Source organism: Rattus rattus, chromosome 9 (genome assembly GCF_011064425.1).
Source record: "Rattus rattus isolate New Zealand chromosome 9, Rrattus_CSIRO_v1, whole genome shotgun sequence".
Lineage (NCBI taxonomy): Eukaryota > Metazoa > Chordata > Mammalia > Rodentia > Muridae > Rattus > Rattus rattus.
This window is the reverse complement of record NC_046162.1, coordinates 57,421,941-57,448,062: the sequence shown is the minus strand read 5'-3', so window position 1 is coordinate 57,448,062 and position 26,122 is coordinate 57,421,941. Positions and strand designations below refer to the sequence as shown.

At 50.3% G+C, this 26,122-nt stretch overlaps 2 protein-coding genes and 1 long non-coding RNA gene across 5 annotated transcripts in view; 1 reads left to right on the top strand and 2 right to left on the bottom strand.

Annotated features, from left to right (window-relative positions):
* Nucleotides 1-1,113: 1,113 nt before the first annotated feature.
* On the bottom strand, nt 1,114-6,162 carry Pnpo (pyridoxamine 5'-phosphate oxidase). Its single transcript, XM_032911950.1, has 7 exons — nt 5,870-6,162; nt 4,531-4,655; nt 3,288-3,387; nt 2,287-2,340; nt 1,917-2,045; nt 1,538-1,608; nt 1,114-1,365 (listed from the first exon to the last, which is right to left on the bottom strand). Exons 1-7 carry the CDS (start codon nt 6,005-6,007, stop codon nt 1,197-1,199), a joined length of 786 nt encoding a protein of 261 aa, XP_032767841.1. The 5' UTR covers nt 6,008-6,162; the 3' UTR covers nt 1,114-1,196.
* Nucleotides 6,163-6,294: 132 nt separating this feature from the next.
* Nucleotides 6,295-26,122, top strand: part of LOC116908666 — a 22,131-nt gene continuing 2,303 nt past the window's right edge. Inside the window, exons 1-4 of one of the 2 annotated variants that reach the window (XR_004389009.1) lie at nt 6,295-6,359; nt 7,051-7,314; nt 15,344-15,477; nt 19,950-20,302. This is a non-coding gene — a long non-coding RNA (uncharacterized LOC116908666). Of the gene's footprint in view, nt 6,360-7,050; nt 7,315-15,343; nt 15,478-19,949; nt 20,303-26,122 lie in introns of those variants that run through there. The other variant, XR_004389008.1, reaches the window with a different exon arrangement.
* Nucleotides 16,029-26,122, bottom strand: part of Sp2 (Sp2 transcription factor) — a 23,646-nt gene continuing 13,552 nt past the window's right edge. For both annotated transcript variants that reach the window (XM_032911948.1, XM_032911949.1), the window contains exons 2-7: nt 25,764-25,840; nt 23,727-24,698; nt 20,189-20,501; nt 18,697-18,871; nt 18,366-18,559; nt 16,029-17,287 (exon numbers count right to left, since the gene is read on the bottom strand). In XM_032911948.1, the coding sequence (XP_032767839.1) occupies nt 17,187-17,287; nt 18,366-18,559; nt 18,697-18,871; nt 20,189-20,501; nt 23,727-24,698; nt 25,764-25,840 (1,832 nt within the window). In that variant the 3' untranslated portion in view covers nt 16,029-17,186. The remainder of the gene's footprint in view (nt 17,288-18,365; nt 18,560-18,696; nt 18,872-20,188; nt 20,502-23,726; nt 24,699-25,763; nt 25,841-26,122) is intronic.

Genomic DNA, 26,122 nt, shown 5'->3' with positions numbered 1-26,122 from the left:
CACTGTGCTCCCCCTGCTGGATCCAAGCAGAAGAGGCCTGTAAATTGACTCCCCAACTATCCTGTCTGCTGTGGTGCCTCACGGGGGCAGACAGGATGAAATCAGGTTAAACATTAATATCACATACGGCTGACAAGTTTTTATTACACACTTGTACACTGGGACTGACAGCTGAGATCACACTGCAAAAGTCTGGGGGGGGCACACACAGCCCCCTAACAGCGATGGGGTACAACATTTCTCATCAACTCATCTACATATACTAATAAAGTCACAGTCCATGGCATATCAGCAAAAGGGGTGAGGTAGGTGTAAGGGTGCCTGGTCGATGGCCACAGGGTCAATGTCCTTCCTGGACCCAGGCTTACATGGGGGAATAACACAGGACGGAGTTGCCTTGGGAGAAGCTTTTGTCAGTGACAGAGGCTGAAGCACACAGCCACAAAGTCAAAAGAAGACAGGAGTCCAGAGTAACAAGTTCAAGGCCAACCAGAACATATAATGGTTTGTCTGAGTCACAGCAAACATGGTCTGGCTCCTTTCCATAGCCAGCGAGCCTTTGTATATCTGCGGCCTGATTAGTCTGTTACTGGAAACAGAGTTAGACCAGCTGCAGCTCCCAAGATGGGTGTCCCCCCAAACCAGGAGCAAAATCAAGGGAATAATTATGAGACTCTTTGCTACTTGTGACTCTCTACAACACTACTGCGCTCTGTTCCAGCCACTAAACTGATCCCGAGTTCAGAGAACTTGACAGTGAGTCCTGGAGAGACACAGGTAGAAGGGTTAACAAAGGCAATGGGCTCCTTAAAAACAGGACTAGAACTGGGCCGGTGGCACAAGCCTATAATCACTGCTACTCAAGGGACTGAGGGGAGGAACTCAAGGCCAAGACTTGTCTGGGATTTATACACAGTGAGTTCAGGGCTAGACTAAGCAACTTAGTCTTAAAATAAAAGGTAATAAGAAAAAATGCTGGGACTTTATCTCAGTGGTAAAGTGTTACCTAGTGTGAGCGAGGTTTAAACCCAATGTCTGTCTGTCTCTCTCTCTCTCTCTCTCTCTCTCTCTCTCTCTCTCTCTCTCTCACACACACACACACACACACACACAGAAGGTATACCTGGCTTCCATTTTTCTCCTTCCCTTCCCCCACTCTTCCCCCTGATGATCCCCCAACATTCTGGAGTCCAGTGTCAAGGTGCAAGTCTCTCATACACCCAGTCTTCCTCCCCGTGGTGGGTCATGGGTCCCAGAGGGGAGTCTCCTGTTGCCAGGCCTCGACGGAAGACAATACGGTCATGCAGGCGGTTGGTTTGGCCTTGCCAGAACTCCATCACTTGGGGATATAGGATGTAGCCACCCCTATGGGAAGAAGCAGAGGTTTACTGTGCCCACCTCACCTCTGACCCCTAAGCTCTCTTGCAGGGAGCTCCTGGGATACAACTGAGGGCTTCTCAGAAAACAATATCTATAATTCCACAGACAGGGCCACAGGGTCCCTTTCTGGATGGTCACTAAGATAGGTATCACTTACCAGTACTCTGGCTTGGGCACCTCTTGTTCCCGATAGAGCTGCCCCAGTTCCTCATTTTTCTTTCTCAGGTACTGTTCAAAGAAGAAGAGAGAGGAAGAGCCAGGCACGGGAAATGATCCACTTAAGGACTTACAAACATAGGCTCTGGGGCAGGAGCCAGGCCGGGTGTTAGTGACAGGGGATGATGAAAGTCGACTGGGGACTGGTCAAGAGGAGGGCAGACAGAGGAGGCCCGTTTCCCATCATCCCCTGCTCCTCTCCCCTAGGGACTCATCCTTTTCTGGGAGTTTGACAGGACCCTGGCAACTCCTGGAGACAGCCTCTGGGGATGAGCTCAGGGCCTGGTTCATCAAGAGGTTCACACAGGAGCCCTATTTACCTCCCGATCGGGGATCACAGAACTCTGGCGACTGACCACAGCCCCAATCTGGCTGCTCTTGGGCCGGGAATGGAAGTAGTTCTCAGCCTCCTTCTCCGGCAGTTTCTTCACTGGGCCTTCCACACGCACCTGTTCGTGGATGAACCTGGCTAGGTGATGTTTGACACTATTCACCCTTTCTACCAGCACAGGCCCCGTTTCTCACCGTTCTATCAGCTGCCCCAACACTCCCAGCCCCAACTAGACTCTCTGAAAGCTCTGTGAGAGGCAGAGTGGACAGGCCTAGGCAGAATAGGATTCCTACATTCATTTTTAAATTCACCCCTGCCCACCTAGCCCACTGGAAGTTGTCATGGGGACGGTCACTCACCTGACGGTTCAGGGGCTCCCAATAGAAGACAAGAGAGGCAAAGGGGTTAGAGTCCTGGAAACAAGAGAAAAGCCATAGGTATCATGGGAACAGGAAGTCGACACTTCCTGCACGTAGGAGGAAGGTGCAAGATGCCCTGGATACCATCAACAGATGCAGTCACTGTTACATCTCTTTCAAACCCTCAAAGGCGAGCCTCCTGTGACACACCTGAAGTCAGGCCCTCAGGGGCCAAGTAACATGCAGAATTTTACACAGCCAGTGGTAGAGCTGGGTGTAAGCCAGGTTAACTCCAGTGTGCGGCTCGGACATTCCAATCACCATAATTGTGGTTTTGAAGATTTATGTTTTTTGTTTTTGGCACAGGCTCCTACTCTGTAGCCTAGACTGCCTTAAATTTGTGCTAATCCTCCTGCCTCAGCCTCCTCAAATACCGGGGAGGCATGAACCACCACACCCAGCTCACACATGGGTTCTGAGAGTTGATGTGAAATGCGCCTTGGCGTGGCTTGACCAAATGCGTGTGAAATGCCAACTCCTGTATACCTTACAACAGGTGTTGGGGACAAAACAGATTAAAGTGGCAACATTTGCTCAATAGAGCTTACGGTGTAGCAGAGGGAATAAGTGTCAATCATGTAATCACGTAAACAGATGCATGACTGGAAACAAAAAAATACAAAATACATATGTACGTGTGTGTATGTGTATGCACGCATGTGCGTGTGCGTGTGTGTGTACACGCACACAAAGCGATGCTGTAAGGTGCACCACTTGCAGACAGTGCCCGGCGCCAGCTCAGTGTTAGGTAAGGAAGGCTCTAAGGGACCTCGCAGACCTGAAGGAACAGGTGCTGATTGGGTAGCAGACATGGAGGTGGGCGTGGTTTATACATTCACAGTGCAAAGGCCTGGACTCGGGAGGTCGCCTGAGCAGGGATGATGTAAGCCAGGGCCGAGGCTAGCCCTGTCCACCCTGGGAGGATTTACCCTGACCCTCACCAGCTCTTTCCCCTTCCGACTCTCGTAGTTAGTGAAGAAGCGGAAGCCATCCTTGCCAAAGCCCTTCAGCAGCAGCATGCGGGCAGAGGGTTTTCCGTCTCTGGGGGCACACAGCAGAGCACCAGGTCAGAACCCATTCCAGTGTTCTCACCCCCTGAGCAGCCCCTTCAGCCACGCCCCCTTATCGCGGCAAATATCAACTGTGTAAATCACGTAAACAAACGCGTGGTCATAAACTGAAAAGGAAAAAAGGCAGAGAGTTGAGCTGTGGGGTCCAACGCCCTCAAACAATGCCCTTGGGAACTTGTCCAGGAGGTATAAACGTGATATCCCCCTAAGGGATGTATGGCACACTGCTCTAACCACTGTGTGACTGTTTTTGGAAGACAGAGGTTTTAGGGAGGCAATGAAGATTAAATGTGGTCCGAGAGAGAGAGAGAGAGAGAGAGAGAGAGAGAGGGGGGGGGAAGGGAGGGGAGGGGGAGAGGAGAGGAGAGAGAAGACAGAGTGGGTGCTCTCTCAAAGGTCACTTGAGAACACAGTGAGGGGGTAGCTATCTTCAGAGGCATCACCAGACATCACCCTTGATAACTACTTGCTCTCGGACTTCTGGCCTCCCGAAATGTAAACTTCTGGCACCTAAGCCACCTAGCCCATAATGCTTTGCCACGACACTGATGAAAACCTTGTTATGCTGGAAGAGACTGGACCAACGACAACACAGCGAACCAATGGATCTCGCAAAGGTGCATGGTCCTCTGCTCAGAGCTCTGAGTAACAGAGAGTGTCAAAGCCCCATCTTGATACCTGGTGCTTTAGTGAGAAGGGACAAGAGAAGCTGAGTAAGAGCCTACCTAACCTTAGAGATTTCTCAGAGGGTAAGACTGATTGGTAAATCCCACGCTGGGTTTCAAGAGAGGGAACAGGGCCTCAGGGGCAGTCCCAGCTGATTTAGCTTCAAAGGGGAAGACAGGGCTTGAGCAGATAGGAGTCTGAGGGGGACCAAGGGTCGTGAGTGGATAAATCAGTGATCAAGATGTATAAGTGTATAAGGAACTGCATCTCATCACTAGAGAGTACGCTCTGGCTTCAGTTTACTAGTTAGTGACTGGTTTCCTGGGGCTCAGAGAAGACTGTGGCTTTAATAACAGGACTGAAGATAGAATAATGTTGAGAGCACCTAATTTGGGTCTCTCCAAGGCCATCTGGAGCCACCCACACAGGGACCCCTAGCTGTGTATACCTGGTGCAGGTAGCCAGACACATAGCATTGGCTTCTCCTATATCTGGACATTGAACAGCCTCCTCGAACCAGGAAGCAAACTGCTTCATGGGATCCAGAGAGGTCAGATGAGCCTCCTCAAATGCCTAGAAAGAGAGTTTGACTTCATTGAATGAACATACAATGTCTACTTCGTGCCTGGTAATGGCTTGAGGTGCTTTTCAAATGTAAATGCATTTAGCCTTCCTAGAGAAGACCTTGAGAAAGAAAAAACAAACAAAACACTAGCCAGGAAGTAGGTTCTGTGGCCATTTACTAATGATGAAACAGGTATAAAATGGCCTGAAAGTCTAAGTCTCCTAACAAGGAAGGAATGAACCAGGGCTGGGGGGTGGTGAAGTACCTGTGGGTCACCTCATTTTCATGAAGTAATTCTAAGGTTTCACGAAAGCCTACATTTCAGTCAAACACTCCTGCAAATGGTCACAAACAAGCATGCTTGGCCACTGTAATTCTGGACCTCAATTCTGAACCTGATCTCTTGGTCCCTGACCCGAGGAGGGAGAAGACACTCCCCCCCGGGGGGGGGGAATGCTGACGGAGATTAAAATGAAGAACTTCCAGGTTAGCTTTGAACTCACTGTGTAGCAGAAGGACCCTGAACTCTGGATTCACCATGCCTAGTTCATTTGGAGCTAAGGGTAGAACCCAGAACCCTCCTGTACACTAGGCAAGACTACCAAACTGAGATACAAGCCCTCCTTCCACTCCTTTATTATTGTATACTACGTTTATGATTGTTTAAAGCATTTTACAAATGCCTAACTACAGGCTGTTGAGATGGCTCAGCAGGTAAAGGCATCTGCCACCAAACCCGACGACCTGAGTTCATTCCTGGTGACCTACGTGATGGAAGGAAAAAACAACTCCTAAAAGTTGTCCCCTGACGTACATGTACAAACACATGCACATTCTAAATGTATAAAAACGGAAAAATTAGATAACTCCTAAACCCACAGAATCCTTGTGAAGTAAGTATTATCACTTTACAGGTGAGTAAACTGAGGCCCAGAGAGCATAAATTGCCCGTGACGATAAAATCAGAAAAGGGCTGGGTTCCAACACAGGGGGGCTCTGAAGTCAGTATCCGGTACCACTGCAACAAGGGACCTATGAGTACATGTTAATCCGCGTTTCCCCTGAGGCCCTCCCCAGTGGTTTTCTCTGAAACCTCCTTCTCCCATTAGGGTGACCTCTAAATCCTGTTGCCTTGTAAGTGGCCCCTGAGACCACGGGCGCTCCTCCAACCCTTTGGTAGATGATTTAGGGACACCCCCTTTCCATGTCCCGGCGGCAGCACCTCTCGGTCCCCGCGGTAACTCTTGCGCATCGGTCCCAGGTCCATGACAGCACCCCGACAGCACAGGTGACGGAAGTAGCCGGGCCACTTCGCAGGTCTCCTGAACGTCACAGTGACGCTCAGCAGCCCGCAAGTCATGTAAGCAGCCGGCCACGTGACCTAGCGTCGCCTGGGTTCCTCTGGGTTCGGAACCAATTGCTCAGCCTGTGTGTCTAGCCTGGGAAGGAAGAATTTGCCAGTGGCCCAGACAAGCTACTAAGTCCTAAGTTGTCGGAACCAAAGGTGCCCAGGATCAGCCAATAGCTGTCCAGGACCAGAGCACCGCTACAGATGCGCGGAGAATTCATTGGTTTGAGTTTCCTGCAGCGAGACCAATTAGAGTGGGAATGGAGGAAGCCAGCAGCCAATGAGCAGCGCCTCCAGGGGCGGGAGCAGAGAGACGAGGAAATGCTGTCACCGCCGTTAACAAGCACGTGGAGGTTTGTTAAAGGTATAGGGACCACAGCCAAGGCGGGGGCGGGGCGAAGGCCCGGGGCTGGAGAGGAGGGGGTCTGCATAAAGTGGCGGGCTTGTGGTGGGCTACTGAAGAAGGGCAGGAATCACCTTCTGGCAGCGGAGGTTCGAAGACTGGGGAAGCAAACATGGTGTTGGGGCCAGACTCTGAAGCAAAGGTGATGGGGACACAGAGGGAGAGACTGAGGGAGAAGATTGTGGCTTGAGGGGAGTAAGGAGAGGCTGAAACTGCCTTGCAGACCACAGGTGCTGAGGGTTGTGGTGGTGGGCTGACACTCTGGGGACTGGGGAAGTGCTCTGGGGTCAGGAGGAGACACTGAAGTGAGAAGGGTGGAAATTGGAATCCGGCTATCCCAGAGCAGACTGGTTTTCCCTTAGACCTTGGAACCCTTTCCTAAGGGTTGGACTGGGCTCAGAGCATCCTTTTTCTGGGCGATGGTGCGAATACTAGCCACCGCTCTAACAGACGTCCCTTTCCCAAGCCTCTTTTAACTTGGTTATTTACTTTCTTTTTCTTTTTCTTTTTCTTTCTTTTTTTCGGAGCTGGGGACCGAACCCAGGGCCTTGCGCTTGCTAGGCAAGCGCTCTACCACTGAGCTAAATCCCCAACCCCGGTTATTTACTTCTTAATGTTTTTGTTGTTTTTATTTTATTTTTTTCCTTTCTAGGTAGTGGGAGGCATAATTCTTAGTCAATGAGAGACAGCAGTAGCCAATCCAGAATACCGGGAACAGGTGCGGTGCCGGCAAACTGACTTCAGGCTGTGGATGTACGGCTGAGAGAGAAGTAGGAAACCCTGACAGTGCTCATGCCGGCTTTGATCCGGCTGGAGCAGCCTGTGGTGGAGATGGTTCTATATAGCCTTGGTGTCTACCAGCATCTGGAGTGGGAGCCACAAGAGCCATGTAGACAGGCACCCAGCACTGTGCCAGGTAAGAGACCTTCTTGCCCTACCTAGGTGTTTGCAGTGGGAATGATCATCCTGTGTTTACAGCTTGAGCCAATGGAACCTGCTACACAGAAACAAGACAAAGCTTGCTGGGCAAAGTGGTGCATGCCTGTCATCCCAGCACTTCATTTAAGGCCAGCCTTGGCTAGCCTAGACTCCTAAGATCCTGTCTCAGAGAGAGAGAGAGAGAGAGAGAGAGAGAGAGAGAGAGAGAGAGAGAGGGAGGAGGGAGGGGAGGAGGGGAGGAGGAGAGAGAGAGGAGAGGAGAGGAGAGGAGAGAGGAGGAGAGGAGAGAGAGGAGAGAGAGAGAGGAGACAGAAGAGAAGAGAAGAGAGAGAAGAGAAGAGAGAGAGAGAGAAGAGAGAGAGAGAGAGAGAGAGAGGAGAGAGAGAAGTAGTTTTTGGTGCCATGAATTTTTGGTGTTTCCTTCCATGATCACGATGGGGAGAGTTGTCTGGCTCTTGCAGTTGACTAAAGTAGTCATTAGCATCCTTTATAAGGTTCACTCCTTTTTTTTTGTTCCTGCTTCCTCTTACCTTGGAGCTAGGGCTTCATAGGTACTAAGACTTCAAAAACAAGAGCATGAGCTGTATGTGGCGCCACACACCTGCCCTTGGGAGACAGAGGGAAAGGATCATGAGATTAAGACCACCTGCACAGTGAGCGCTGCCTTAAAAGGGGAAAAAAATAACCATGGGATGTGTACTTACATAGTCTATCCATTCAATAAACGTTTACTAGAGACTGCCTTTAGGCCAGGCATTGAGCCAGGTCTTATAGTACCAAAGTGAAGGCCGTATGGTTCCTGTCCACAGTGGCAGGTCTATGAGTCAGAGAGAATGGCGGGTGGTTAGCATATTCCTGTTAGACAAAGGAAAACCCAAACCAAAGGGGGACAATCAGTGCAGAAAGGCTTCATTCGTCCTGGGAGCTGACAGTTCATCCTAGAACTGTCTTAAAGGGTATTTACCAGAGGGGCAGTGGAACAGGTGTTTAGGAAGAGGAAAGGTGGCCAGTAATGGCAGGTGCATCTGGGACCATGCACCTTGGAACCATGAGATGCTGCTGAAGCCAGGCAGTGAGAAGCAGGTGAGATACTCAAGCAGCAACCTGGAGCTCCTTGGGGAACACAAGTCCCACCTCTGAAGGTAATGGCCCATTTTTTAGACGCAGTGTTTCTAATTGTATATATTATGACATTGTGTGGCTAGTAGTCTAGGTTTGTGGTGTTTTTGTTTAAGACCTTGGTTGGGGGCTGGAGATCTGGCTCAGTGGTTAAGAGCACTGACTGCTCTTCCAGAGGTCCTGAGTTCAATGCCCAGCAACCACATGGTGGCTCACAACCAGCTGTAAAGGGATCTGATGCCCTCTTCTTGTGTGTCTGAAAACAGCTACAGTGTACTTACGTATAATAAATAAATCTTTTAAGACCTTGGTTGGGGGAGGAGCAGATGTGGTGGAATGTGCCTGCTAGCCTGCTATCTAAGAGGTTGAAGCAGGAGGATTATGAGTTTGAGGTCACCCCGGGCAGCTGAGCAAGAATTTGTCTCCTAAGAGAGGCTTTATTAAGGAAGGGCTGGGGGTGTAGCCCAGTGGCAGAGCGCTTGCATCCCATGCACCAGGCTCTGGATTCCACCAGGCTCCATAGAAACCAAGCCAAACCCGATGGGAAAGGAACAAGAGCTGGATTCCAGCAGCCTCTCTCTTCCTTGGCAACAGTCTAGGGAAGTTTGCTGTTGACTCCTTTCCTGTCTTTTCCTTTCATCTGGGAGTTAACAAGTAGGCTTGTGTTTTGCTTTTCTGCTAAGTGGGATTTGGTGTCTAAACTGCAAAGCTGGGGTGCACAACCAGAGGCAGGACAAAGTCCTGGAGATGCCCCCTTTCGTTGTTTTTGGAACTGGCACTGTATTTGCCACCCTCCGACTTTGTAGTAATTTTGTTTTCTTGAGACAGGCCTAACTCAATAAGCAGTGTCTTGCAAAATGGCATCGCACAGAGAACTTCACTGCTTTCTCAGGATGAAGCAGAGTTGAGGGTTCAGGGGCTGTGTCCTGACCATGTACCTCTAAGGTTTTCTTTTCTTTTCTTTCTTTTTTTTTTTTTTAAAAAACACAGATCATTTATCATTGTATAGCTCCTCTGTCTTTTCTGGAACTTGCTGTGTACATCAGGCTGACAATAAACTTACAGACATCCTTCTGCCTCTACCTCCTTAGTACTGAGATTATAATCCTGTACCACCATGCCCAGCACACCTATATGTCTGTCTGTCTGTCTGACTGTCTATCTATCTATCTATTTTTGGCTTTTTAAGATAGGGTTTCTCTGTGCAACCCACTTTATGGACCAGACTGGCCTCGAACTCACAGAGATCCACCTGCCTCTGCCTCCAGACTCTGGCGACTAAGTGGATGACAAGGGAGTGAGGGGAGGGGGCAGGGACATGGTTAATGTATAAATACTGAGAAGGATCAGCTCGCCAGGACTTTAGGCTGTGTGAGTGCTGCTGCTTATCAGTTGGAGAAGTTTTGGGAAAAAATGACTTCATCAGCTAGGCCTCTAAAGATCCAGGAAGTCTCTGCCTTGATGAATTAAGCTTAGAGGGACAAGTCCCATGGAAGGGTGAAGGTTGACTTCCTACCAGTAGGTGGCTGCTCTCCCCGCTCCCTCCCAGTAGCTTGTCAGAGGCCCTAGTTTGGGGACTTGTTTGGGTGGTAAGTGGGAAGGCCAGACCTTGTCAGTGCTGTCCCTGTGGGGCTTTGTGGTTAAGCCTTTCCTGATACAGCTCGATAGCTCCCTTAGACTCAGTCTGTGGTGTTCATTCAGTGTGGCTGGTAATGTCCACGAGCCTAGGAGCTTCTCTGAGGTGGAGTAAGGGACCCAGACCTAGCTGCACTCCACCTGTAAACTGCATTGTGGTCCAGGGAACTAAAGGGATTCCCACTGCTGTGGTAATGGTGCAACGGGCTGGTCTGGAGGCCAGACCTTGGGCTGGAGGAGTTTTTCTAAGGACGGTGTGCAGAAGCCTCTGCCATTGAGCCTCTCGCCTGGCGTTCTGAGGGATGTTAATCCGGTGGTATCTGTCTGAGGTCTGCAGGGGAGAGGGAGATGCCGGCCCCTAGCTCATTTTCCTTCCATCTCTTAGAGAGCCTAGGTGGTCCCTTACTGTGACCTCCCAGTCATCAGTAGCTTATAGGCTTGGGGCTGATGTCCTGAGGGCTCCTGGGATGATGAGGGAACTGTCCGTCTGTGGGACAATGTATAAGATGCCTGATAAGACCCTGGAGTGGGCAGTGCTGTGAGCACCTCAAAGATGCTGTTTGAGGGATGGAGCCCTTTAACCCTGAAGCCTTCAACACTAGGGAGAGGTCACCTTGTGCCTGTCCTAGGTCCTGGAAATTGGGTTGGGGACCAGACAGGGCCTCTTCTAGGTCGGTCCTGGAAATTAGGAAGAGACTAAGTTTGTTTTTCTTTATTTCACAGTGGCATGATTGAACCTATGCGTTTTGGGTAAATACTCTACCAACTGAGTTACATTCCTGGTCCAGGAGAGACTCTTGTTTCTTTCTGTTTGTTTGTTTTTTATTTTATTTTACTTTATTTTTTTTGAGGCAGGATTTCTCTGTGGAGCCCTGGCTGTCCTGGAATTCAGGCCATAGACCAGGCTAACCTGGAACTCACAGAGATCTGCCTGTCTCTGCCTTCTGAGTTCTGGGATTAAAGGTGTGTGCCACCACTACCAGGTTATTTATTTATTTTATAGATTTAGACAGGGTCTCATGCAGACTGGCCTTGAATTCTGTGTAGCCAAGGCTAGCCTTTCATTCCTGGCCTTCATTCCTCTACTTCCTAAGTTCTGGGATTGCAAGCATGTGGCTTGAAACTAAGTTTAGACAGCTAAATGTGAGGCCTCAGAGGATTTTGGGGACAAGTGTGCACATTGATGACCAGTACCCCTTTCCATCATCTAAGAGAGCAGGAGGCTAAGGAGAATCCTAGCGTGCTCTGTAGAGAATGGAAGACTGAACGCCAGTAGGCAGACTGGTAACCCTGGGTTCGGTCCCCAGCTCTGAAAAAAAGAACCAAAATAAATAAATAAATAAATAAGTGAAATCTGCTGCTTTCTGCCCATATCTTGAAAATTTAAGTGGAACTGAATTTAAAGGCCATGTTTATTTTTCTTTTCTTTTCTTTTTTTTTTTCCGGAGCTGGGGACCAAACCCAGGGCCTTGCGCTTGCTAGGCAAGTGCTCTACCGCTGAGCTAAATCCCCAACCCCTTAAAGGCCATGTTTTAAGACAGCAAAACATCTTGCTCTTAGTCAGAAGTATGTGGAAAATGTTCAGTTTGTTGAAGAAAACGGGGAGGTGAATAAATTGTGGACAGGGCAGATGCAGAGAGAGGGAAAAGCAGCTGCTACATAAACTGGATTAACTGTGTGGTGGATTGAATGAGAATGGTCATATGCTTGAAGGCTTGGGTCCCAGTTAGTGGAACTGTTTGGGAAGGATTAGGAGGTGTGGCCTTGTTGGGAGAGGTGTGCTACTGGGGGTGGGATTCAAAAGCCCATACCATGCCTAGTGTCCCTCTCCCTCTACCTGTTGTGTGAAGATCAGGATGTAAAACTCGGCTACTACCCCAATACCATTCCTGTTGGCTTCCTGCTATAATGATCAAAGACTAACCCTCTAAAAGTGTAAGCAGGCCCCCGGTTAAATGTTTTCTTTTCTATGAGCTGCCTTGGTCATGGTTTCTCTTCACAGGAATAAAACAGTAACTCTGACAAACTGTTAAATTAACTAGAGAAACCTCACTCTGCCGTAGGACAGGTTCGCTGAGGGCACAAGCCTGACCACCAAAGGTTCCGAGTTAGGAAATGCACATTCATTTGAAAGGAGAAAGCTTGAAATGAGTTTGCTGCTTGGGAAGGGTTTCCCCAGACCACCAACATGCACAGAGGCCAGCGGCAGCTGTGGCAGTGAGGGCAAGAGCATAGTTAGCAGCACTGCTATGTGGCTTTGCAGACATGCAAAATGCAAGAGTTCCAAGGTCGGGCTGGAGAGATGGCTCAGTGGTTAAGAGACTGCTCTTCCAGAGGTCCTGAGTTCAATTCCCAGCAACCACATGGTGGTTCACAACCATCTGTAATGAATCCAATTCTCTCTTCTGGTGTATCTGAAGACAGCTACAGTGTACTCACACAAAATAAATAAATAAATATTTAAAAAAAAAAAAAAAAGAGTTCCAAGGTCAAGGAGACTTGCACCAGTGTTCCTGACAGCTCCTCAAGGGAGGCACTGTGTGGTAGGGTTGGCTCCCTACAAGGAGGCTCCGAGTGGCCATTGCATGACGATGTGGAGGTGAGGCCTAAGTTACAGTGGAGACCCCGGGATGCTGAATGAGGAAAGCTGCAGGCGTGAAGTGGAGCCAGGCCCAAAAGAGAGGCTTTGTGTGATTTAGGCAGCAGAGTTGGAGCCTAGTTGATGTTACCAAGAGTCCCAGATGCCGAATGTGGATCTGCGGGGTTTTTTCCTTTCTCTTCCTCGACTTTTCTTCTTCCTTGTCCTCCTCTTCCTTTTGTTTCTCTCTCCCCCAACCTCCAAGGCAGGGTTTCTCTGTGTAGCCCTGGCTATCCTGGAACTTGATCTGTAGACCAGGCTGGCCTTGAACTCAGAGATCCGCCTGCCTCTGCCTCCTGAGTGCTGGGATTAAAGGTGTGCACCACCGCTGCCCGGCAAGCTTCGGGTGTTCTGTGTTGGATGTCGCTCTGCTTCGGTCTGATTGTTCCCTGTGCTTCCCTCAGGCCTCCCTTTTGGAATGAGAGAGTTTACCTTTTATGTAGGAAGTATATGGCTCGTTTTCTGTCTCACAGAGCCTCACAGTTAAGAGACTTCCTGAGTTTCAATGGAGGCAACATAGACTTTTGATGTTAGAACTGTTAAGACTTTGGAGACTTTTAGAGATGGCTTAGACGCCTTCATATTATAGAGGTAGGATGCTATAGAGTGATGCGTTTGAGTGTCAAGTTGGTAAGATGTGATGGTTAATCTTGCTAACTTGGCTAACTTTAGAATCAGGCAGAGTTCCTGGAGAGGTGTATCTGAAGAAGACCATCCGAGCACTGGTGTTTGTCTCTCTCTGCTTCCTGACTAGAAGCTCAGTGTGACCGGTACCAGCTCCCTATCCCGATAACTCTGTTCCCTCAAACCCTGAGCCAAAACAGATCCTTCCTTAAGCTCAGGTCCTTTGTTGCAGCCACAGTAGTAACTAATACGCAAAGGCACTAAAAAGATAGGGTAGTTTAAAAGGTCTGCCAATTAAAAAGGGGGGTGGGGGAAAGAAAGAAATGGCTCGACAGCGGAAAGCACTGGCTGCTCTTGCACTGGACCAGGGTTTAGTTCCCAGCACCTACTTGGAACTCCAGTTCCAGGGGGATCCAGTGCCCTCTTCTGGCCTCTGTGGGCACTGCACGCATGTGGTACAGATTTGTGCATGCAGACAAAATGCTTATTTAAAAGCAAAACAGAAGGCTTTATATGGTAGCAAATGTCTGAGGTGGTGGGGGATCTTAAGTTCAGGACCCGTGAGCTCTATACAGTGAAACTGTCTCCAATCAAAAGGAAACAGAACAAAATAGTACATTGCTTGAGTTTGCCTTCAGGAAGTGGGTCTTTGCTACCCCTTCTCTAGGAAGTGGTCCTGGTGCTTGGGCTAACGAGCTGCAGTGTCGAGAGGCAAGGATGGGAGTGGGAGCTTTGGGACAGATGACCTAAGAAAGGAACCAGATAGAGGAGTCACCATGAGTTGTAGGGGTCCCCTTAAACTTGTAGGTATGGCTTGTACCTAGCCTGTAATCAAGGGCCCCAGCAAGTATCTGTGTGTGTGTGTGTGTGTGTGTGTGTGTGTGTGTGTGTGTGTGTGTGTGTGTGTGTGTGTGTGTGTGTGTGTGTGTGTGTGTGTGTGTGTGTGTGTGTGCTGCTTGTGTGCTTACACAGTTGCAAAAAATATACAAGCCAGGGGTCAACATAAATGTTTTTATTTAGGAGATGTCCACCTTGGTTTTTGAGGCAGCTTCTCTCTCATTGGGACCCGACCTGGAGATTGGGGTAGGCTGGCTGATTAGTCAGTCCCAGGGGTCTGCCTGTGTCTGCATCCCAGGACTGGGATAACACACACATCACCAGGCTTGACTTTTGGCGCGGGATTGAACTCAGGTTCTCAGGCCTGCCCAACGAACACTTTACCCACTAAGCCATCTTCCCAAGTGAAAGTCTTCCTACTACTCGACCTCATCATTGCAAGATGAAACCTGTTCTCCTTGTAAAATGCAGGCATCCAGGGGCTGGAGAGATGGCCCAGTGGTTTAGAGCTCACGCTGTTTTTCCTGAGGACCTGGGTTCAGTCCACAGGCTCGTAGCTGTCTACCTCCAGCTCTAGGGTATCCAATGCCGGCCTGAGGACACCTACACCCATGTGCACACAGACGCGCGAGCACGCACACACACACACACACACACACACACACACACACCCCTAAACATAATCTAAAATAATAAACCGTGAACAGAACACCGAGGCATCCTGTGAGAGACAGGTAGAATCCCATAGCTAGCAATGGCTGCATGGCTCCCTGAGAAGGGAGCTCCCACATGCCAGCTTGCTTCCACATAGCTGAGGACTGACACCATTTTGTTTACAAAAGCAAAGGAGTCAGCTCAGCATAACATGGAGAACTTGGGGTCAGTCCCCAGGGAAGAGTAAGCCTTGTGCCTGAGGCAGAAAAAAAGGTCAACTGATCAATGTGCCCCAGCAAGGCTTTCCCCAGTGCCAAGGCCACGCTGAGGTGCAGGCTGGTGGGCTGATGAGGCTTCTGTGCCAGGGTGATCAGCTGTTAGTCTAATGTTGCCCACAGGGCTTGAGATTGGGCAGAAAGGTCGCCCTCTGCTGCTGCTGAAGTGACGGAGGGCAGAGAGCCTGGATCCATCTGAGGCCCCTGTCTGTTTTATTTTTCAGCAACGTGGGGCTGACTGGCTCTGGGGAAGAGTTGTTGGCAGTGCTGGCGACAAGGATAGAGTGTGAGGCCTGGCGACAGGATGGCAGGGCAGAAGCCTCAGCGCTCAGGAGCTGCGGTCCTGGCTGCTCTGAGGGTAAATAGAAAGAGTCCAGTTTCCTACATGTCTGAGGCAGACTGGCCTCTTCCTCCAGCCTGGCTGCTGCTTCTCAGACCGCCAAGGCTTGCACACTTACTCAAGTTTTAAATCTGAATAAACCACAATCCCTGACTTCTCTGTAGTTCTGCCAGAATGAAAGGGTCCTCAACACAACTTCCGCTCTGCAACCCTGCTCAAACCCTGAGGAGCCTGTCTATCCGGTCCAAGACCTCCCATTCCCACTCTGTGGGAACAGTGTTTTCTGCAAACCCAACCTTGTGGGCCAAGGCTCTTGACTCTGGCTTCTGACTGTGAAGCAAGTGCTTTCCTCAGGGCTAGGGTGGGAGGTACAATAGTCGGCCAGCTCAGGAGAGCAGAGACTGCATTAGTCTCTGGGCTCTGGAAGTCCCCAGAGGTGCTCTGAGAGCTGGGCTCCTTTGGGACCAGGACCAAGAGGGTAAATTGAGTCCACCGCTCCCTCCTCAGCAGCTCCTTCTGTAAGACCTCTGACATAACAGACAAAGGAAGCCCAACTGCCAAACGCAGACTTTGCCTCGGGCAACTAAATTTATTAGCAAGAAACCTTTTGTCAGCCCAGTACTGACCAACAAAATACATCGTTAATAAAGGATAACAAACCTTCACTTAATTAATAAAACATCCTCAAGCAGTTACAACAAAAAATAAAGTTGGATTTCTGTTTAATTTAAAAGCCTCAAAAATAACAAGCAATATGTTTTTTTAAAACATGTCGTAGACACAATTGTCTATTATACAATATACACTGTACACAATGGAGCTTGGGCAGGTAGGGTGATGAAGGCATGGACGGGGTCAGGATGGGAGGTGTTTTCATGTGAGTCCAGATTTGAGTTGAAATGTGTCATTTAGAAAAGAATTGTTAAAGTGAGAAAAAAATACCAGAGAGAGAGAGAGACAGAGAGAGAGAGAAAGAGAGACCCTCCTATGCTCAGCATTGCCCCCATCCCTAAGCTGAACGCAGGCGGGGAGGCGACTAGCAAAGAGGGAAGGAGCAATGAGATAAAATGTCTTTAAAGCACACGTACACAGTGTTCATCATCTGAAGTTGAGTATAAGGCAACGTTCTCCGTAGAAAAGAGGGGTGGGGTCCTCGGCATCTGACCTTTCATAGGAAGTTGGAATGTCTGGAGGAGAGCCGTGGCGGGGCTGGGCAGTGGAGTGGAGGCAGCCTCCCACCTCCACAGAGGTGGGTGTCAGTGGGAGGCCGGGTACAGGGCCCCGGGGTGTCCCTAGCAGCCCGGGAGGAGTTAATTGAGGGGGACAAGGAGGCACAGTGGGGGGGGAGGGGGCATGGCACAATGGGACTCGGCAGTGTTGAGGAAGGGGGTGGGGTGGGGATAGGGGGCTCACTTTGCTCCTCGACGGAGTGAAATGTATGTTTTTCCTTTGGAAATAAGGGTCCCCACGCGTCCTGGTTTAGAACGTCTCATTGGGCATGGCCTGTGTCCATAGCCTGGGTAGGCCAGGAGCTCATGGTAAGAAGGGCAGAGCCTTTGGAAGGAGAAGAACACAGGAATAGAGTCCCTCCCTGTGGGGACACAGCCACAGAACAGGAGTGGGGTGAGGGCTGCCCAGGGCAATTGTGGCACCTGTCCATCACGGACCCAGGGCCAATCAGATGGGGGGATGGTTTCCATCTTCAGGGCCTCCTGCCTCAGTTGGCCTTACAAGCCCTTCGTGCCTAGGTGGGTCTTGTAATGCTTGGTGAGGTGGTCACTCCTCATGAAGCGCTTCTGACATTGGGCACACTCAAAGCGCTTGTCCCCTGAGAAGAAGAAGTAACTGTTACCAAAGAGAGATGCAGTGTCCCTACCCCAGGCTGAGAAAGGAAAAGCCCCAGACTGTGAGAGCCCCTGGGAACCCACCTCAGCCTTGTCTCCACACTCTGCTAACAGCCCCTCCTGCCGTCTGCTGGCCACACCTCTCTGCCCCATGTGCCCTACCTACTCTACCTCGCTCCAGTCTGTCCCTCGGTCCTTGCCCAGGCTGCTGTCCTTGAGTCTGTGTCCCTGCTCCATCCTAGACTGTCCGGTGGACTTAAACCTTGATCAACACCTTCCTCTTGCAGGAAGACATCTCGGCCCTGAGCACCCACTGACTGGACCACAGTGACCCACCCTGTGTCTGCTCAGCAAGGTGAGCCCTGTGGACCACTGGGCATGCCCAGGACAACTTTAAGGCACCTTCTATAGTGTGGTCTTCTATGGTGTGGCACTTTCTGTAGTGTGCATTAGAGCACATAATAGTGACAGCAACCTTCATAGCAAACTGAGGCTGCCATCGAGGCAGGTTTCAGTAGGTCAGGCATGTTGGAGCAGGCCTGTAATCTCAGCATTTAGGAGATAGGAGAAGTGCCATGAGTTAAGGTGAACCTAGGCTACAGGGCAAAATGCTTTAAAAGAAGCTGGGTGTGGTGATTCACACTGTAATCCCAACAGCTGAAGTCTGAGGCAGGACTGCTGCCAGGGCAGCCCAGAGCACTTAGCTAAATCTCATTATTGCCCCCTCTCCAAAGCAAAGAGGGGCAGGCCAAGAGGGGAGGCAAGCTTGGGAGCTTAGTTTACCGTGCCGTAGAGAGGCTGAGCCAGAAGGACCTCAAGTCCTAAACCAAACTGGCGCATCACCACTAGCCACTTGCCCAAGCCTCGGCAAAGTGGATGTCACCGAGGTAACCCCCAAGGCCTTACTGGGACTAACCTACCTGGAAATGCTAGCACGGCACCGGGCGCACTTCACTGCTTGGGGGTTTTGTTTCGGGGTTGGGTAGTGTGGACAGTGTAGAAGCTCCCAAACGAGCAAGGGTGCCAGTGCACGAAGGCCAGGCGGGGCATGGGGGAACTGACCTGTGTGTGTACGAGCATGCCGCTGGAGTTCGTCACTCCGTGTGAACCTCTTTCCACAGAAGAACCAGTTGCAGACAAAGGGTCGCTCGCCAGTGTGCAGGCGGACATGGGCCCGAAGCAAGGACGTCTTCCGGAAAGTCTTTCCACAGTCTGGGATGTGGCACACATGCTTCTTCTTGCCCTGCTCCCCAGACCTGAGGGGTTGGGTTTAGAGTAGCGGGAGGAAGTGGGGAGAGGGAAGGGAGAGAAGCCATGGGAGGTCAGGTCAAGACCTGTCCCACTGAGTGAACTGTGGAGCGGGTGTGGGTTTGGCTTGGGTCGAGCATATTACCTCTTCTCCCCATCCTTGCAGTTGGGACATGTGCAGGCCATGCGCCGCCGTTTCTCCCCAGGCTGAGCCTCTCCGGCCAGGGCCTGCTCCATCTGCAGCTGGATCTGGGTGGGGCTCAGCCCACTGATGGTCAGGTTGTTTCCAGAAACATTCTGCACTGTCAGCTGTTGCTGTCCTGTGGGAAAAAAGAAGGGCATGGTTCAGGAAAGGAAGCCCAGGCTAGCCCTTTCTCTCTCTCTCTCTCTCTCTCTCTCTCTCTCTCTCTCTCTCTCTCTCTCTCTCTCTCTCTCTCTCTCTCAAGAATCATGGGGCCTAATACACTGGAGGGCAGTGAGGGCCAGAGGCTTCCCTGAGATTCTACCCAGCTAGCGGGAAACTTGCCTAAGAAGTTTTGTTCATGGGCTTTGGAGAAATCACTCTAGGCTTCTTTGTCCTCTCTCTCTCTGTGTCTCCTAAAAGTGGACAAACCAGGGGTTGGGGATTTAGCTCAGTGGTAGAGCGCTTGCCTAGGAAGCGCAAGGCCCTGGGTTCGGTCCCCAGCTCCGAAAAAACCAAAAAAAAAAAAAAAAAAAAAAAAGTGGACAAACCAAATACATAAACTGCTAGAAGTTCACTAGGGATGGGGAAGGCCATGATCTCTTGCTACCCGGGAAGCTGAGCGGCTCCCAGATGCAGAATGCAGCCTGCTTTGCCAGGCGGCTTCAGTCGCCCTCTCTCCTCTTAACTCTAAGATTTACTTATGTATGTATGCATATGGATGTTTTGTCTGTGTGTATGTCTACAAACCAGAAAAGGGCATTAGATCCTGTGGGACTAGCTAGAGACTGTTGGGAGCCACCATGGGTGCTGGGAATTAAACACAGCTAAGCACTGAGCCATCATCTCCCAGGCCCCTCCCTCTTCTTCTTAGGGCTGCACTCACAGCAGTACAAGCTGGTCCTGCTGCCTGGGACAGCTTTCCCTGCCTCCCACGCTCAACAGCAACCGCCCTCCTTCAGCTGTCCTGAGTGGACAGTGCTGGCACATGCCTTTAATCACAGTGCTCAGGAGGCAGATGCTGTTCTGGTCTACAGTGAATTCCAGACAGCCAGGACTACAAAGAAACCTTGTCTCAAAACACACATCCCTTGCCCCCGAAAAGCCTGGACTTCCTTTACAAGGCATGGTCCTTAGTCACCTGAGCTGGGCAAGTAACCAGCCAAATAAACTGTTTGTATATTATTGAACACATCTGTTTTCTCCATCATATTCAGCATCTGCAGCTATCATGTGGTCATGTGACTTGCTATCTCACAGTAAGGACCAACTGTGAAGACAATACACATAGATGTGCCCTGAGGCAGGAGGGGACCAGGCAAACACCGGGCATCATCTCGGATGGACAGCATCCTCATGGCTGACACTGGAAATCCCAGGGGCCTGGCTGGGATTCCCATAGGCTGAATGCAAAGCCTGGCTGCAGGGCCCTCCTGGCTTCAGGACTCTCTCTCACCGCCAGTGTTGGTGATGGTGACAGGCACACCCTGGACTTGGACACCATTGATGTTGATGGTCTGCATGGCCTGAGCAGCTGCTGCCAGCTGTGCAGCGTTCAGGCTGATGATGCTTCCAGCAGGTGCAATCTTTGGCAGGGGTCGCTCTTTTCGGAGAATTGCAGCCGAATGTTTTTTGCTGGTGCCACTCAGATGGGGAGCTCGGAGCGCCGGGCTGCTACAGGAGACGGTTGACGTGGTTGCAGCTGTGGCTGGGGGGCTGTCCTGGACAAGGACCGTCTGTACCTCACCAGAAGGTGTACGGATATAGACCTGAGGGGCCAGAGAAAAGAGTGTCCTAAGAGAGTTGGCAGGATGACCTTGTCCAAGGGAGAGCTGGGACACCTCCGTCATCTCATCCAGCCCAAGAACATATTTATGCACTATTGATGCTTAACAAGGCCAATGATGCCCTACACTAAACTGGCATGAGTGGTCACTGACCTGCAACCCAACCTTTACTCTGCTTAGCATGGAAAAATATTAACTGCTAAATCTCAAAATTGGAAGACTAATAAAAAAGCACAACACCAGCATGGGCTACGGTCACATGGAGGCCAGCTTAACCACAAGGCAAAACTGTCTTTTAAAAGGAGGGGGCTGCAGAGGTGGACCAGTGGTTAAGAGTAATGGCTGCTCTTCCAGAGGTTCCACATTTCCCAGCACCAACAATGGCGGCTCACAACCATCTGTAATGGGATTCACTGCTCTCTTTCTGGTGTGTCTGAAGACAGGTACAGTGTACTCTCATATATAAAAATAAATCTTAAAAAAGAAGGGGTTGGGGATTTAGCTCAGTGGTAGAGAGGCCCTGGGTTCGGTCCCCAGCTCCGGAAAAAAAAAAAAAAGAAAGAAAAAAAGAAAAACAAGTTCATAATTAGATATAGAGGATCATTGCTTCTCTCCTTTGTCAGGCTTTGCCACTGTAACTGTCACCAACAATAGGACAAACAGAAATCTTGAACTACCTTGGCATAGCACACACCCTTCTATGAACACACTCATGGGAATGTCACATAAACTCAAGGACATTTTGTAAAACAACTACCTGTGGCCTTCGAAAGCAGCAAGGCCATGACTGTCAAGGTAAAGAGGGAGGGGGGCACTAAGTGCCGATCCTCAAAGCCCTGGGTTAAACTCCCAGCTTCATGGTGGTGGGGGTGTGAGGAATTATTCCTGAAAGAGAGACTGACCAGAGACGTGTGACTACTGCACATGAGGTGGACAGCCCTTAGGCAGTGCTGGAATTACTAAGCAAAGCATGCGGGGAACCTGAGTGGTGCCTCCCCATTAGACACCAGCATTTCACTAGTGAGTTTCAGGCTTGACGGATGCAATGTGTACAGGGACTGTGCTTGTGTGGGAGAATTAAAGCACTTGGAAGTGGGAGGACGACCATGGTGGCAGTTTATGCTTAAATGATCCAGGAAAAAAAATCCTTTGTAAAACTGTGATTTTAATTGGGGATATTTTTAATTCCTGGTTACTGAAGACTGCTTTTAGTTAAGTGACAACATATAAACCTGCCATCCCTCAATACATACAGAGGCCTCATATCTCTTCCCCAGTCTGTAGCATGTTGCCATGTTGTACTCATTCTCTCTGAGGTAGTAAACAGGCTCACTAACCGGAAGGCAGGGAGGAGAGGACCTGTCCGTTTCTGTCTTCCCTTCTGCTAAGCTCTGACAGCCTGAGTCAGGTGGGGGGTCGCTCTCCTTGGGTGGGTGCTGGGTGCTAGGCACTGCTTGATTTTTATTACCATGCTGTGTGGTTGTGTTGTCTACATGTGTGCAGATGGAGACCGCAGAGGACGCTAAGTCCTCTGGGAGTTGAGTGGCAGCTGGTTGACAACCAACATGTGAGTGCTGGGAATCAAACTGGGAGCCTCTGGAAAAAGCAGCCAGTTTCTGAACCGTGACCCAGCTCTCCAGCCCCATGATGAACATTGCTCAAGTCTGCTAAAATCACCGGGCCTGGTGACACACATATCAGTCCTGCCTCAGCCTTCTGAATATGGTTACAGGTGTGCACCACTGCACCCAACTCAACTTTTTTTTAAAAAATATTTTTAATATTTATTTTATGTATATGAGTACACTGTTGCTGTCTTCAGACACATCATAAGAGGGCATCAGATCCCATTACAGATGGTTGTGAGCCACCGTGTGGTTGCTGGGATTTGAACTCAGGACCTCTGGAAAGAGCGGTCAGTGCTCTTAAGCACTGAGCCATCTCTCCAGCCCCAGGCTCAAGTTTTAAACGTTCATTTGAGCACTCCTTCTCACCATCATTTCCCTGTAAATAAGCAGAGACACTGGGGAATGGAGTTTGACTCCCATGCTGCTGGAGTCTCCTTTAGGCCCTGTCTGCCTTGAGCAACCTTAGGCTCTGTCTGTTCCTGCCTGCTTTACAGTGGGCTGAGCTGGTGACAGAAAGGAGCAGCAACTGGGTGGTAGTGGTGCCTGCTTTTAATCCCAGCCCTCAGGAGGCAGAGACAGTCAGATCTCTGAGTCTGAGGCCAGCCTGGAAGGAAGGAAGGAAGGAAGGAAGGAAGGAAGGAAGGAAGGAAGGAAGAAAGGAAGGAAGGAAGGGGCAACAGACATTGCAAAGTGACAGGAGCAGCTGAGCAGCTGGCAGGGCAGACTACAAAAGCAGCAAGGTGGCGGTCACTTGGCAGCTAAAAAGACAAGAGTTGAACGGCTGGCAGAATGGCCAGCTGCCTTGACAGCTGCAGAAGCAGAAACAGCTGTGAACGTACTCCAAGAAACCAGAGGTCATCATGTTGAGTGGAATGACAGGCTCGGGAAAACAAGTGTTTTCTCCTTTAGGAGGAGTCTAGACTGAAGGGGAAAACGCACACTCACATGCCCACGTGCACACACAATGAATGAAGCACAAGAAACCATCTCTCAGGGAGAAGGAGCAGAGGTGGAGAGAAGCAAGGATAGAGCTCACACTTGTACTCCCAGCACTGAGGCTGGAGCAGGAGGATTCCAAGTTTGAAGCCAGCTTGGGCTGTGCAGTGAGGTAATGGCCTACCTGGGACACAGGGAGACCCTGTCTCAAAAAAGGAAAAAGGCCTGGCTGCCCACCTGTTCTTTTTCTTGTCATTAGCAGTGGCCAGCATTTTTTCCTCCTGAACTTTCTTACTTTACACCAAATTCTATGGTTCTGGCTCAAATTCTCACTCTTGCTGTTATATGGAATCTTACAATAAAAATACTTTATTATGAAAGTATACATATCTAGCCTGTTATGGCCCCAGAGCTACTCCATAAGGAAAGAAAAAACAGACCAGTTATCCCTGTTCCATCTGCTTTCTACAGATGGAACTATGTCTACTTGGCCTGAAGAGACCTCAGGGCAGAAGCCATTTCCTGCCACCCCAAATGATGGTGACTCCAGCTTCCCATCAGATCTGGTGCTGATCTGCCTCTGTTTCAAAAGCAAGCCAAAAGGGTGAGCAGAGAGGGAGGGAAGGCAGAGGGGCTGTGGTACCTGGGTTGGTGTTGGTTCAGTTGTCTGGATCTGAAAGTTCTGGGAGGGCTTCTGGGGAACGGTGGGGAGGGTGGCAGAGGCAGCCTGCACCACCCGCAGTGCCTGCTGGGGGATCTGGACCACCTGCTGCTGCTCGGCCTTGGGTGGCACCACCTGGACTTGCTGGACCACAGCGGGCTGGCCCCCACCAGGGCTCTGGACGATCAGCAGGTTGTTTCCTGCCTGGATGATGTTCTCTGCTGTGGTCTCGATCAGCACCGTCTCCACCTGTTCAGCCACAGCTACTGAGGGTTGTGACACAGGAAGGCTCTTCTTCCTAGCTTTTTTGTTAGTCTTAGACAGTGGGGTCGGGGGGCTCTCAGTGAGGAGCTGAGCAGGGGCCCCAATATCGCTGGTGTTCACCAGGTTGTTGAGTGGCAGGGTGAGCGTCATGTTGCCACCCCCACCTGTCAGTTTCACCACGCTGGCCCCGCTCTGCACAGGGGTGGTGGTCGTATTTGACTTCTGGACAGGAGCTGGCTTGATGGGGACAGGCTTATGACCGGATGTTGACGGGGTGATGATGGCTTGGTTGGTGCCTGGGATGATCTGGATCTGGTTGGCGAGATTGGGCTGCACCTGGATGGTCTGGGAACTGTTCCCTTGAATCTGAGGGACTTGGTACTGGATACTTGCATTTGATCGGCTCCCTTTGTTGATCAGAGTGGGGTTCTGGATCGCAAACACAAACTGCCCTCCAGGGTAGGAGGCGCTCAGCTGGGAGCCCTGAATCTGAAGTATATTTCCTTTAGATGACAAGATGCTAAAGCTATTCTTGCAGGGACTGAGAGGGAGAGGGGCAGGTTTGATAGGGACCAGTTTCCTTGGGGTAGGTTGGGGGGGAGCAGGAGGTGTCACTGCAGCTTCAACAGCTGGGGGGCCAATTTTGCTACATGTTGCAGCAAGCAGAGCCAAGGGAGACGGTTGGGAGTCCTGCAAAAATCAGCAGAAGTAAGGAGTGAGATGAGTCCACTAGAAAGATACTCTGCCCCTTGTCATCCTCTCTTCTCAGCAGCTCCCCAACCCTCTGAGTTCTTCCCCACCCCTGTGGCAAACTAACACACACGCACGCACGCACGCACGCATGCACGCAGGCAGTAGCCCTGGACATGACAGACCAACAGCATAGGCTGTTCTCCCACAGGCCTTGCTGGCCCAGTGTTGGCAGGGATAGGAACACACTCAGGCATCAGATGCTATTCTACCAACTCAGCACAGGGAGGGAGAGCATATGAACTCGCTCTCGTAAGGGGTTTCTGGTTGTGTTCTGGAGTGTGTTGTATACACGTATGTGTGTGAAGGACGTAGGTATATCTGAGTCAGTGTGTGTGGAGGCCAGAGCCTAAGGTTAAATTCTTACTCTATGACTCTACCCTGTTTACGAAATTGTTTATTTATGTATTTGGGTGTTTTGCCTACGTGTGTGTCTATGTATCACTCAAGTACTTGTACTTGATGCTCTTAGAGGCCAGAGAGGGCATCAGATCACTTGATAATGGAGTCTGAGTTGCCATATCAAACCCGGTCCTCTGGAAGAGCAGCCAGTGCTCTTAGGCCACTGAGCGTCTCTCCATCTCCCTTACTTTAATTTTTGAGGCAGGGTCTCCTACTGAATCTTAAACTTACTGACTGGGCAAGACTAGTTGGCCAGTGCACCTCAGTGGCGGCTCTGTGTCTGCCTCTCTGGTGCTAGGATTACAGGTGTGTACTACCAAGCCCAGCTCAGCTTTGACATGGGTACTTGGGCTTGAACTCAGGTACTCATCAATGTGCAGCAAAGACTCTATTAACAGCCGTGGCCCCGGCCCCCAGGGGCCAAGTCTAACACTGCTCATTTTGCCTGACCCAACTCTGACATCTTGGCCAGGTGATTAGTTCGGAAATGAGAATAAGCAAATATCCCTGGGTGTCTGCAGGACAGGTCTGAGTGAGCCAGAAAACCCACTTCAGTAACCCACCCAGGCTCCGGCCCTGCCTCAGAGCCCACTGTGCACTTGCCTGGGTAGCAGCGGCAGCAGGCTGCAGGTAGTCACTGGGACTGACAGCAGCAGTGGCGGCCATGCTCATCTGTGAATCTGTCGGGAGAAAGATAGAGCGATATAAAAACAAACACCTGAAGAGAAACCAAGGCCCCTTGCCTCAGCTTTTTTTTTTTTTTTTTTTTTTTTTTTTTTTTGCCTCTGTTGCTGCTTTTCCAACAGGTTACACTTTTCCAACAGGTTGACAGCATTTCCTGCAAGGCCCTGGGCTTTCTAGCATCTAGCATCATAGCCCCGGGTTTGTCTGGGTGACTTCTGCTTTGCTTACACTCATCCATTCAGGCCAGGCCTGCCTTCTCACATTGTCCCCACAACTGT

Bases quoted from the DNA above. Each gene is read 5' to 3' on its own strand.
- Pnpo (XM_032911950.1), bottom strand. From the start codon at position 6,007: ATGACTTGCGGGCTGCTGAGCGTCACTGTGACGTTCAGGAGACCTGCG. The intron at 2,046-2,286 runs GTGAGTGACCGT...ATCCACGAACAG, and splicing joins GGGAGCCCCTGAACCGTCAG to GTGCGTGTGGAAGGCCCAGT. The intron at 1,366-1,537 runs GTAAGTGATACC...TTCTTCCCATAG, and splicing joins GTGCCCAAGCCAGAGTACTG to GGGTGGCTACATCCTATATC.